This window comes from Molothrus aeneus, chromosome 3 (genome assembly GCF_037042795.1).
Source record: "Molothrus aeneus isolate 106 chromosome 3, BPBGC_Maene_1.0, whole genome shotgun sequence".
Taxonomy (NCBI): Eukaryota; Metazoa; Chordata; class Aves; order Passeriformes; family Icteridae; genus Molothrus; species Molothrus aeneus.
The window spans coordinates 109282401-109296632 of record NC_089648.1 but is presented as its reverse complement, the minus strand read 5'-3'; the positions used below and the strand labels follow the sequence as shown (position 1 = coordinate 109296632).

The 14232-nt window shown below is 42.6% G+C and overlaps 1 protein-coding gene across 1 annotated transcript in view; it reads left to right on the top strand.

The window, feature by feature from the left end:
* Positions 1-14232, top strand: part of PKHD1 (PKHD1 ciliary IPT domain containing fibrocystin/polyductin) — a 235758-nt gene that overhangs the window by 206128 nt on the left and 15398 nt on the right. The window contains exon 59 of the mRNA XM_066545943.1: positions 1399-2404. Within this exon, the coding sequence (XP_066402040.1) occupies positions 1399-2404 (1006 nt within the window). The remainder of the gene's footprint in view (positions 1-1398; positions 2405-14232) is intronic.

Below are 14232 nucleotides of genomic sequence, written 5' to 3'. Positions count from 1 at the left end.
TACTGTGAGGATGTTGAGGCATTGGTTGTCCAGAGAAGCTGTGGATTCCCCATCCCTGGAAGTGTTCAGGGACAGGAAGGGTGGGGGCCTGTGCAACCTTGTCTAGTGGAAGGTGGTCCTTTGCAGGAGGGCTGGAACTAGATGATATTTAAGGTCCAACCTTACAACCCAAATCATTCTGTGAGTCTATGATTCTAACTCAGAAGACTGTGTGGATTACATCTCTTCTCTCTAGAGCCTTCCATAAAAGGATCCTCTTGACTTGTCTGCAGAGGCACTTGGAGGGCATTTAGTGGGAAATCCTGAGATATGAGCAATGATCTCCACCCTTGTTTTGAAAGAACAAAGTATTATGTAAAGCGGCTTTTGCACTCCCATTCATTGTGTGTTACACCTACAGATGTTGCAGCTGCCAAAAGAAGTCCAGATGACACTCTGCACTTGTGTTTAAGTGACAGGATCCCACCTGTGGTCAATAAAATTATAGGATTTTAAAAACCAATCCAGATGACTAAACAGAAGTATTTTAGCATGAATTTCATTGGTTTTAAACTGCTTTGAATAGATGACTGGGGAATTGAGTGTGTGTCAGTTACACAAATGTGTGTTTAGTGTAATTCCTGGTTCTGTGGAGTGTCCTTGCAAAGCACATGTCTTCTATAGACCCTGTGTCACATATCTCAGGTACCTCAAAATATACCAAACATATCTAGACACCTGCCTGTGAGCAAACGGTTGAAATTCCAGATCTCAGCTGACTGCAGTGGGAGTTTGGACATTTGGAACACATGTGAGAGTCTCCTATATTTGTAGGTATCTGAATCTGATGGTTTCTTCCAGCTTCTCACTTGATGAGGTGGTTCATCACTGGAGTAGATTAATGATGTTCTGGTCCTTTCTAATGTTTTCTGTTTGAAGTGCAGTCTCTGTGAGTGGGATGAGACAGCATTGTGTAGGGTTAAATTATCTTTGCAAAGACTTGCAGTCATGTCCTGATTCATCACTCTGCTACAGGCTTGGGACCAGGAAAAATGTAGAGGGTACAAGGACATAGGGACAAAGTGCTGGGTCATACAAAAAGTCTGTCTTGCATGTATGCACTTTCAATGGATACTGTAGTTTTATATGTAGAAAGAACAAGGTAGGTGCATGTGTTGCTTCTCTGTCATTTGTTTTCAGTCCTCAACAGTCTTCAATTCCAGGACATCTAGAGGTAGATGCAGTTTCTACCTATTTAATATCTCTCAGTGTCCAGGCTTTTCTTAAAACTATGCAAAATTTTAACACAGACAAACTGATTTTTAATTTGGAATGGGAAAATAAGGACTTTTTAAAAAAATTTGAGATTATATCTGAAGCAATTCATTTTTTTCCCCATCTCCCTTTATTTTCTTCCAGGAATTTACAGAGATGACAGTAAGTGCCTCTTCAAGCCCTCAGTACAAGGCTACTTCTGCAAACAGACAGATCATGCACTTGTCATCTTAGAAAACTTGGATTCCAGTGTGGACAGCCAGAGACTGTTCCCAGTGGTTACAATGACTGGAAGCTTTATGGACACCTTCACTGATGAGACCTTGCATTCTTTGTGTCACCCTGCAGAGCATCATTCTGCTTTCTTCTCTGTTCTGCCCTCCACCAAACTCACCACAGTTTGCTTCCCAGACCTGGCACCTCTGGCTTTCAGACTCTACCTTCTCAGCGGCCGAAACACAACCAGGCTGCCCCTTGCCATATTCTTCACTGAACCACTCAGCCTTCGTGTTTTCATCCAAGGGAATTATGTCTCTCCAACACCATCTTCTTTTTCACTGAACTCAGGGGCAGGGGCCAACTACTTCAGCTTTGAGGACAATCTTCTCTATGTTCTCCTTCATGAGAAGGAACCTGTGGAAATAGTTGCTGGCCTTTCCCTTCTTGTGGCTTTCACTGTAACTGAGGCTGCTGGGGAAGAGGGTGAGGAAACCATAATACATCGATTGGCTGATTTCTTGAAGATTGGTCATGACCAAGTCAGAGTGGTCTATAATGTGCTGGGAAGTGAAAGCACTTTGCAGGTAATCTCAGCCAATGCCAGCAAAAAGAGATATCACTGCCCTAACATGGCATTTTGCACAGCCTTTCAGAGCAGATACAGCCCACGGGAAGAAGGGACACAACTAGGGAGCACCCGGGCTCTGCATCCACCTGATGGGGCTGGTCCATCCAGAGTGCTGATCATTGAGCTTGGTAATCTTCCAGGTCATCCAAGAAATGAGTTGACAAGTGACAGCCTAAAGAGTTTGGCCAGAACAATTATCAACACTCATCAGACTGGAGACCTTCAGAGTGGCCTTGGCTTGCCAGTTGACACCTTAATGGTGACTCAGTCTGCTTTGCTGTCCCCAAGAGAAGGTAACAGTAGGTAAGTAGCAGATGTATCATCACCAGATACTGACTGAAGTGTAGTGAGGTACTTTATCCACTTGATGTACTTAATAAGTTCTCCCTTGACTGAAATATGACTAACCACGTTGAAACATGTTATAAAGTTTCCATGACTTGCCCAGAGAAGCTGTGGCTGCCCCATCCCTGGAAGTGTCCAAGGCTGAGTTGGACAAGGCTTGGAGCAACCTGGATTTTTGGAAGGTATCCCCCCATGGCAGGGGGTGGAACACAATCACCTGTAAGATCCCTTCCAAACCAGACCATTCCATGATTCTGTAATGACAGAGCTATGCCCAAGTACTAGCTGGATTCCCAAGCATCAATTAACCATGTTTTTCTGTTGGTGCTCTGAAATGAATCTCTGGAATGCAGAGATGTCAGTGGTGCCTTAAATGAGGAACAGGGTTCCTAGAAGTCTGCCTTGAAACTATAGAGAATTGGGTTAATTCAGGCTATCATAGCTCTTAAACTCTAAACAATTAAATCTACAAATGTTTATAAATTGATGTGACAGCATTATTGAAGATGGCTTGTTGCCTTAACTATCTTGAAGATCTAAACATTTATTCATATACTTTTAAAATTTAAGACCACAAAAATCTGTTTAATCTTTTACTTCAATATCCTGCAGGATACAAGCCACTATTCTTCCCCTTGATGCCTTAGTGTTGACTCTTATTTTTACCTAAAATTCTAGAAATCCATTTGGTCTTGATGGTACAGAAGCTGGACACATCCAATATTACCTGAACATGTGCCCAGGTGTTGGATCCTATTCCTGTTCTTTCTGTCTATTTCCTCTTGTCAGCCTCTACCTCCAGATTTCCATGAGAGCACCTGGTTTCTTTCCTCCACTTTTACATCAGTAACTTTCTGGACATTCATTCTTCCCCCTCCTCCTCCAGATACCTTCAAAGTAATCAAATCACCTCACTGTCTGCTTTGGAAAAAAATCAAAAGGTTTGAGTTCTGGTGGGTGTTTCTTTCTTTCTCTATCTCTGTTTTCTGAATTGGAAGTGGGCATGACTAAAAGTAAAGGTTTCCTTCTTGGCAGATTCCCCAGCTTTAGACATTTTTAAGATTCAGCTGCACAGGGTGCTGGGCCACCTTGACTAGGCCATGATTTTTTCAAGAAAGGTTGGACCACAGGATCATTGAGGTCCCTCCCAACCTGGTATTCTATGGTTGTATGGAATCAGTGACAAATGCAACAGTGATATTAAATCCCATTTTCTACTGGCACAATTCAATGATTCCATTAGCCCATTCTCCCACAGAAACAGGAGAGCTCATGGTCTTCTGTTTGCTCACTGTATTCTTTAATTCCTTTTCAGTTCTGACTTTCCAGAACCCAGTGCCCTCTGTTTGCCCAGATCCTACATCCCACATGATCTGGGTCCCTATGTTTGACTTTTCTGTTGGTAATTTATCAGCCCACAAAAACTTCCATGCATTTTATCAGTGGTGGCTTTATATTTGTATCTCCATGCAGATACAGCAACAGACCTGCATCTTATTTTGAAGGAGGAACACAGGGTACTCCTTTGCTTTACAATAATTTCCCCCTGGAGCTCCCTTTTGAGCTCTGCCAGTTGCAGAGTTCTTGGTCAGTTCTGTACATACTAAATTTTATTGGTATTCAATACCAAGACTCACTTTTTGAAGGTCTTTTTTTCCCTCTTCTCCACAGCAACAAAAAACCCTTTCTCTCCCTCCTTCCTCTGTCCCTGTCTTGCTCTTTTCAGCATCTTACAGCCACTATTTGCACAGCCCAGATGTCAGCCCTTATCTGCAGAGGAGGCTGTGAAGAGCAGGGCTGGGATGGGAGCAGACAGCAGTGTATTTCAGCATCAGATCCTGAAACTGTATTAAAAGCATATGGGTAATATGAAAAAGGTAATATCCCATCTGTTTTTAATAGGGGACATAGGATTTGATGTTTGGCCATCTTATTGTGTACTCTCTTGATATTGCATAATGTTATTTTTTGATGTTGTGCACTACTGAGGCTTATGCAAGTATAAGTATATTCCATATATTCCATCTATGCAAGAAAGAAATTGGATTTGTCTAAGACTTACCTTCTGAAATTAATACCACATCCTCTCCCATTTACTGCTGACCCATGGACCATCCTGATGTCTAGCAGTGATACAAATTCTGTTCACATGCTTAACTTTTCTAATAGACCCTGTGTGGTTTGTGGTGGAAAAGCAGCCAGAAGGAGGACAATGGTCTGTGACTGCAGGAATCTTTGTTTTGTTGTTTTGGTTTTGGTTTGTTGGTTTCAGCTGTAGGTGGTTTTTTTGTTTGTTTGGGGTTTTGGTTTTTTTAGGGAGCAGGATTTTATTTTTGTTTTCTTTTGGGTTGGGTGGATTGTTTTGTTTTGTATTGTTTTGTTTTGCTTTGCTTTGCTTTGCTTTGCTCTTGTGATTTTGGTTTTGGGGTTTTGTTGGTTTTATCGTGGTGCTGCATTAAGTCCAATGAGGAATTATTAAGTGCAAGATCAGATCATAAATCAGGGCCAATTCTGAAGTTATAGTGTATTTTGGATCAGCTGAACCAACATCACTGTTATGAGTGGGGCTGTTTGTGTTACACTGGAGGACACTGCAAAATGGGACAGCAGAAAAATAATGTGGGAAATTTTACAGCAGGTGCTGAGGCCCTGGCACAGGTTTCCCAGAGAAGATGAGGCTGCCCCTGGATCCCTGTCTGTGTTCTAGGCCAGGCTGGATGGGGCTTGGAGCAGCCTGGGATGGTGGAAAGTGTCCCTGCCCATGGAAGGGGGTGGAACTGGATCATCTTTAAGATCCCTTCTAGCCCAAAGCATTCCATGATTTACATGATCCCAAGAGACCGTTTTAAGGAGGGAAGCACCATCTTCTGTGTGCCAGCAAGGAAACCTCGAGGCTGCCTTTTTTCAGGCAGAAATGACATCTCCACACTGGGAACTGCTCTCCCAGCTGTGTTTTGTCTTCCTGTCTGTGCACACTCTGTGAAAAGATTTCGAGCAGCAAGGACCAGGAGAGTTCCCTAGGATGGAGGCTGTTTTACTACAGACACAAGAGCAGTGCTAGCCCAAAGCCTTGGATTCACTTTCCCAATTATGGGAAGCCCTGGGATCTTTATTGAAGAGAACACTCACATCACCAGATCATAGGTCTGGCTCAGAACTCACCCACCCTCAGCTGCCTGGGCTCCTCTGCACTGTTATTTATTGCTCCCCATCAGTCATAGCTTTTCTGGAATTACTCATGGCTGACATTTCCGATGCAATAAAGCCACAGATAACCTGTGAAATGAAATCAGGGTTTTCCTGTTGGGACATGTACTGTCCCCAGTGTCTATCCGTCTCCATTTAAGCGGCACATGCTGGCATAGGCACAGATAATGGGGCTGGGATTACAAGTCAGACAAAGTATTCCAGTTTATTTTTCTGTGGGAGGAAAAGAGGAATATTTTCACACCTGAGTCATGCAAAACCCAGTTGGACCATCAGAAATACACAGAACCTGCACTCCTGCCCGGCCCATCTCCTTGGGCTTTCAGAGCAGTGAATTGTCCTGCATCACTATCATTCTCAAAGACTCTCTGAAAGGAGGTTGGAGCCAGGGGAGGCTTGGTCTCTTCTCCCAGGTAACAACTAACAGGATAAGAGAAAAGCTTTCTCCTTCAAGTTGCATCAGGGGAGGTTTATGTTGGATATTAGGGAAAAAAAATCTTTCACTAAAAGAGTGGTCAGGCATTGGGACAGGCTGCCCAGGGCAGGGGTGGAGTCACCACCCCTGGAAGTTCTCAAGAGGTGAATGAATGGGACATTTGGGCACATGGTTTGGAGGTGAACACAGTGGTGCTGGGTTAATGGCTGGACTAAATAGTATTAGGGATTTAGAGGTATTTCCCAACTTTAATGATTTTATGGTTTTGTAACACAACAACAACTACAAAGAGATCTTTAATCAGCATAGTCTGGAGGCTTATTTGCAGCCAGGACAGTGAGGCTGAAGGGGAGCCTTGGAAACCCTGCTGTGGTAAGGTATGAGTCAGTAGGTCCGTATATCACACTGCCAAGCCTTTAAAAAATATGGCTTGTCTGTTATGATTTGGAGTGCTTTTATACATGATTTTAATTTAACTCCTTTGTTAGGGTCACTTCAAGCATGGCTCATTAATTTGTCAAGAGAAGACAGAGGTGATTGCTGTGACTGCTTTAGTCTTGCACAGCTGGAGAGTCAGAGATGTCTATCACACAGTTTATCTTCCAGTAAAATGCCTGTGTATAATAGATACTGTGATGTATTTACAGATAGCAATCCCTGGTTTGCAAAATCTTCCTAATATCAGTATAAATAGGAAAGAACAGGAAGCACAATGATAAATATATTGTGCATCTTTGTGCAGGTACCTTTATACAAAATCAGAAATATAATTCTGGGCAGTTGTCCAGAAGCCATTTAGTCCCTATTCCCACTCTACTTCAGGGTGCTTTGCTCCTCATTAATTGACCTTTGACTGAACACAAACTGAAATATTTTTTTGTTGAGAGTTATGTTTGAGGTAGCATATGAAAATGGTGCTTGTGCAGGAAATTTGAGGCTCACAGCAAGGAATAAAAGGGAAGCAAATTATCAAAGAATGGCTCATTCCAACAGCAATTCCCATGCAGGGCACTAAATGAGATATTGCAACTAATTCCCTGTGTCATGTGGCACATATGCAGGCAGCAGGGGTGGAGTTCAAACTAGATGAATTCTGACCCCTCCTAACCCCAAAGTTCTTGAATTTGGTAACTTTTGTGAAGATTTCAGGCAGGCTGCTCTGTGGAATTGCACAGGATTTTATAAAAAAGACTTGGCAGCTCTTTTCCTGCATAAGTATACAAGTTTTTCCTCCAGTGAGCAGGCAAAGGCAGGATGCTAAAAATCTCCATGTCAAGAACTGCAGATATTGCAGCACCTGAGGTTATTTCAAAGTTTTATTTGCTACACTCCACAAGTGAAGGTGTGGAAGTGATGATACTCGGGAGCTTAAAGTAAGCTTAAAATCTCCTTTAATTTAAATTTATTTAATTTTAAATTAGATTTTCACAGGGTTAGATTCAGGTTAGATATTCAGTGTAGGGGGCATATTCTTATGTAGAATATGCCAGTCACAGCCAATGTACAAAAAAGGACAAATTCAGTTCAAGTAAGTAAAAGGAAGGACATTTAAGATGATCATGGAAACTGAGTTTATTTTAAGAAATAAGGAAGAGAATCATAAAACCATTTAGTAAAGAGTTTGTTTAACTTGGCAAAGCAAATCTGAAAGATATCATTCTATCTGTGAAAATATGTTGCAAGAGTAAATAACAGTGAGGAATCTCTTGATAGTAATGGACAATGACAGCACAGGAACAAAAGCATATAAGGCATTGAGAGATAAATTTGCATTTAAAAATAGAAGCAGGTTCCTCCTCAGATAATAAACTGGAATAGCCTTGCAATAGAACTGGAAAGAGAACATTTCACATTTCCATTCAAGACTATTTTCTATATTTTTTTCCACACATGGGCAAAATTATATTATTAATTTTATTTATTTATTTTTTAAATTTATTTACTTAGTAGTTTGGGGATAGTTGAGGTGGCCAACATCTCTTTTACAGTCTACCTAAAAAGGTAGGAAATTCCACATGAAAAACTTAGAAGGTTTTCCATCAGAGGAAATTCTTGTTCTGTAATGGTTCTTTATGGGCGTGATGGGATAAGGAATATCATGAGTATAAAGTGGAGGTTAAAACTTGAACAAAAAGTGTTATGTCAAATGAAACTGCCTGATCAAAAGTTGTGCTTTTGGAATCAGGATGAAATTTTTATTGTCAATTCATAATTCTTTTCCTAGTGGGAAACTTTGTTGTGGGATGAGCCAGAAGAGGTGGGTGGTCAATGGGAACTTCGAGACTCAGACACATCTTCCCACAGTGAAGGTGGTGACAATGGATGTAAAAAGTTTATGTGAAGGGATCCTGTGTCAATAGAATATTTATCTGTCTGAACAGTAGTGGAATTTTAGTCTGTTATGAATCTTTTGCTTCTGGTAGAATTGAAATCGGGCATCAAAACTGAATTGTCAGTGTAAAGAAGGCCCAGTCAATCCAGGGATGATGATGCTACAAAAAGTCTTTAATTATGGAGAGATTAGGCCCCAGATCTACTGTTTTAATTTTTTTTTCCTTCATATTTAAATAAAGGAAGGAAAACTAAGGAGGCATCTTTTGACCTGAGTCCATGGTCAATAGAGTAATTGAATTGCAGCTTAAGTGTAAATGTTTTTCATTCAGACTGTTCCAAACAAGCACAAAATATGATGTCTGTCCATAAGATTGTTTGGTTTTGAAGGGGAAAATACCAAAAGCAGCCCTTCATACATGAGCCTTGTGTGAAGCCAGCATTTCCCTTGCAAGTTTTCCAACAAATCTCCAAACTACCTTCCATGGATCTTCACATTGCCTCTCCAATAATAGTAGATAAATCCAATAGCAGTTTTTCACCACTGCTCTCCTGGGCAGGATCCCTTCTGACAGTGTAGGGTTAAGAGGGTCTATCACCAAGACACATTTCACCTCTAAGCCTTAAATTTCAAACTAAATTTCTGTTAGTATCTAGTGTGCAGGGTGAACGTATCCACTAATTTGTCATTCCCACTCAAAGGTGGCAGGTGTGAATTATGAGATTCAGGCAATTAGGGGTCCTACCCCCCCACATAACTTTGGTTGCTTGCTCTGACAATGGCCTTCCAAAACTCAGCTGGCTCCTCTGCAGGAAAGGAGCAGGAGGCAGGAAAGGTGAAAGGAAAGCAGGAGAAAGCAGAGGAAGAGGAAGGTGGAGAGGATAGAAGAGATTTGGGAAAAGGAGCACAGGACTTTGCATCTGTGGGAAGAAGGAGAAATAAATTGCCACATATCTCCCACACCAGTCTTGGTCTTTGAAACTGAAGGGTTTGTGTTAATACATCTCAGTTAAAAATGAAGAGGATCAGTTCAAGGGAAGCTATTCCCTATTTCATTGCTCCCTCAGAAGTTAACGTTATCCAGATAGATGCAGGAGATCCAGCAGTGTCCCTGCCATGCTTCTCAAGCACTGTAAAGAGATCTGACCCCAGCACTGGTACTTCAGTGCTGTCAAACAAAACCTGCCTTGCTTGTGTCACACATGAATTTATTTCCTCTCCTAACAACTAACGGGACCTGTGACATAAGCGATGATTTACACAACACAGGCTCCAGCAGAGAGGAGCTGCTGGCCACGTCTCCAAGGGACCAATCCTGTCCCCACTCCTCCTTATTTAACATATGAGTGGTGTCACCTCTATCAGCAGAGCTTGTCTGCTGTGACATTCGAGTGAGTGACGGCCGTGTCAGCTCCCAGGCCAGCCCGCTCTGCTGTCGCACTGTGCTCTTGGCCTTCGCTGCTAGTCTGATGGGAAAGGGGGGAAAAATTCTTTCACATGTTTTGTTAGCAGGAATCTGGTGAGCAAAGGGTTAAATCGCTTGGGGTGCTGGGTGTTTGTGGGGTAGTGTGCGTGTGTATATATGTATGTGAGAGTGTGTGTGTGTGCATATGTATTTTAAAAAAATTACATATATAGATACAGATATATATATGTGTACATACACAGGCACCTTGGTTTGGCTGTAGGACCTCGTGCCCGCAGGCCACAGTCACATTATCATCTGGAAATTGGATAACGACAGCACAATGACAAATCCAGGTTGCCTGCAATAAGGTGCTAATCCCTTTGCTTTAATATCGGAGCAGCGTGTAATGATGTTTGGACATCACTCCAGTTTACTGACGACCCCACTGGGGCCGGCAATAGAAGCGTACAACTGTCTAACAAGCCATCAGGTGACCGCCGTCGTCAAAGCAACGGGGGATGCAATCTAATCTTCCCTCCATCCCTTCCAGCTCCCAATAAGGACCAGATTATAGAAGTGGCCCATCAATGCTTGGTAACTCGAATCAATTAACGTTAATTCGCACAATGCTATGATGTATTGTGATCACTTTCATTTCGGAGAAGGGGGAAGAAATTGCTATAATTCACCTAAAATGAGGTTGTCTATGGTGCTGAGGTATTAATTGGGTGTCCATATTAAATGGAAAAGGAGCACGGTAGTGAAGGAAAAGTGGATGAGTGACTCTCTTGGCTGCTATTGACCTATCAGAAGAAGACAGTGCCCTTTTCCTTTGCTTTTATCTATTACAGTTTTCCCTATTGCGTGTCAAGTTGATGTATTATAAAAAATTCATTTGGTGACCTTCCACCCCCCTAGCAGATTAAACAATTTCACTGGGATGGCATCATTAACAGGGCCTTGCATTTAATGATGATTTCTCTAAAAGGCCACGGAGATTCGATTTTAAGCTAACAGATTTATTGCACTATTATAACATATCGTAAAAAACTGTACCACCTACGGTCTGGTTTTAGGATAGAAACTGTTTAAGAGTTTATGTGGAGCTTAAAGTGGTATTACCTTGGGATACGCAGCACGGCAAAACTCTGACCTCCGGCGGGATGCTGTTTACTTTTAATAAAAGACATTTCTCTGACAGTAAACTTGGGGACTGCGCTATGGAGGAGGCCTGGCTTAGCTCATTGCCACTGGCTTTGTAAACAGGGGCATTTCCACTGATCTACAGCTATTAATGGAAGTCACTAATGAATCTGGAGGATGTTTCTCTCCTATCTGATGCATCTGCTCTGTCTCTCTCCTTCTAAAGGCTTCTGGTGATCCCACATCTAAACCCTTCATCAGATTCATTCTTCTAATGAAAGAAGGGCCTAGAGGGGGAGTCATAAGAGGAGAGGCTGAGGTCACTTGGTTTGCTCAGCCTGGAGAAGAGGACACTGAGGGGACACCTCATTGCAGTTACAATTTCCTCATGAGGGGAAGAAGAGGGCCTGCACTGATCTCTGCTTTGAGGTGACCAGTGACAGGACCTGAGGGAATGACATGAAAATATGCCATGAGATGTCTAGGTTGGATGTGAGGAAAAGTTTCTTCACCCAGAGGGTGTCTGGGCACTGAACAGGCTCCCCAGGGCAGTGGTCACAGCACCAAACCTGGCAGAGTTCAAAAGTGCTTGGACAATGCTCTCAGGCACAGGATGGGATTGTTGGATCTGTCCTGTGCAGAGCCAGGAGCTGGGCTCCATGAATCTTGTTGATTTCTTTCTATAATATGGCAAAATATGGGAATTGGTGGAAATAAAAGTCATCTTTCAAATATCTTTTTTTGCTTAAAATAGGTATGACCTCAGACTCCTCATTGTTTTCTGATGCTTATGTTGCTCTTCTCTGTCTGTATTAATTAGTGACAAGATCTGCAGGGGGTGACAAAGCTCCAACAGTGCACCTGAGAGGGCAGAGGTCTGGCTTATTTCATCATCCCATGACATCAGAATCCATTCTCACCCAAAAGCTCCAAGTTCCTCACAATCTTCCCAGTGAATATGTACCTACTTTGCTTGCCACAAGTCCTCAGCTTGTCTATGCCCTGTCCTTGCTGAACCTCCCTTTCTTGAATCCCTTGCAGTCACCAGCAATCCCCCACCTTTTCAACAACAAAGAAAAATGTCTCTTCGGCTGTATCATGATTCATTTAGTCATATTATTCCCTAAATTCTTCCCAATTTCCTTCCCCTTCCAAGGATACATTGATTTTACAGCACATTGCAGACATACCAGACAACTGTTCAATTAATTTCAATGTCTATTAGGAAATTAAATATGCCAGGGGCTGTTCTTTGGCACCAAGGCCAGCTGACATATTTCAGCATGGCCTCATCCAAACTTCCAAGTGAAAATATTTTCTGACTGTACTAGCTCCCAGACCATTTGGGAGTTGTTCTGGACTTTGCCATTGGACCTGAACCACAGCTTAAGAGAGACTGACAGTTTAATTGTAGAGGTGACCAGGTGTCAGTGCCAAGGCTTTTTTTTGGCATAATTTGGTTTTCTAGTAGACACATTGACTTTAATGGACCCTTGACCCAGGCTCTCATCCTGATCTCCTTCCCCTTGAAGTCAATTGATAATAGTACTTCTTCTTCTTCTTCTTCTTCTTCTTCTTCTTCTTCTTCTTCTTCTTCTTCTTCTTCTTCTCCTTCTTCTTCTTCTTCTTCTTCTTCTTCTTCTTCTTCTCCTTCTTCTCCTTCTTCTTCTTCAGTCTTCTTCTTCTTCCCACTACTATTATTGTTGTAGATATTATTATGATGATGTAACTATACTAACAATAATATTACTGTATTACATTGGATTAAATATCAGGAAAAAATTCCTCCATGTGAGGGTGATGAGGCTCTGGCACAGGTTGCCCAGAGAAGCTGTGGCTGCCTCTGGATCCCTGGAAGTGTTCAAGATCAGGTTGGACAGAGCTTGGAGTAACTTAGGATAATTGAAGGTGTCCCTCCCCATGGCAGGGGGTTGGGGCAAGATGATCCTTGAGGTTCTTTCCAACCCAAATAATTCCTATGATTTTATATTTTATTATCACAGTTATTATTACAATTGTAAATAAAATGACAAGTTCTCCTTGATTACAGGGATACTTCATTTCCTCTGCCCCAAACCTCTCCACCAAGTTTCTCAATTAATCCATGATACCTGCAGCAGACCCTCCAGTTTCTGCCCTCAAACTTCCCTGCTGCTAAAGGACAAGCACTTGCTCTCCTGTGGAGCCTCAGCCTGTTCAGCAGGCACTGATGGTGACAGGATCAGGGATGCCTGGTGTCCCTGCTGACTGAGGCATCCCCAGCCTGCTGTGCCCACATCTAGAAGAGCTGCAGGGCACTGAGCATCAGAGCTGCTCCCTGCCAGCAGGAAATTGCCAGCCAGCCTGCTCCTGCCCAGCAGGAGACTCCAGAGCAGTGGCAAACAGCGCATTCTTCATGGCTACAGGGTGAAGGCAAAGGCAGGTCTTGCTCTGGTCCTTGCTGGGCTGCAAGCACTCATCTACCTCCACCTCCCTGGGACAAAGCTGTGCCAGGAAAGGCCTATTTTCCTTCCAGTATGAATCAGCAGGGGAGCAGCAGGATGCTCCTTTCTCCTCCTCCACACTGACATAATTTTAAGGAATATAACTTGCTGTGTGCAGGGTTGTGCCCTAAGGCAGGGGCTCCCTCACAGCACGAGTCAGGTTGGACCATGTGGGATATAAACACCACATTCCATGCTGTGCTAACCAAGTTCAAATCACCCACAGACATTCATTTTTACACTTCCATTTTAAGTATCCATGTCTAGTTTTGCTTCGTTCTGTTTTCTTCACTGTTATTTTACCAGAAGAGTGAAAGAACAAGGAGGAATGGTTCTAAATTAAAAGAGGAGAGATTTGATGAGTTGTTAAGAAGAAATTTTTTACTCTGAGGGTTGTACAGGTTGCCCAGAGAAGCTGTGGCTGCCCCATCCCTGGAAGTGTCCCAGGTCAGGCTGGATGGGGCTTGGAACCTCCAGTAGTGGAAGGTGTCCCTGCCCATGGCAGGGGGTGGAACTGGATAATCTTCAAGGTCCCTTCTAATCCAAATTTTCTGTGATTCTATGACTCTATGACTCTATGATTTTATGATTTTATGACTCTATTCACCCTAGGGAGTGAGAACTACTTCCTAGATCCAAATTTTGCAGCAGCCTTCCTCTACACACAGTTTTAGAATGTAGAGACTGGGGTGTGAATTCAGGGCATTTTTCTTATTTGTTAAAGAAGCTGAGGAAAGAACAAATTGGGCCTTACAGAAACAATGCCAAGACTCACCT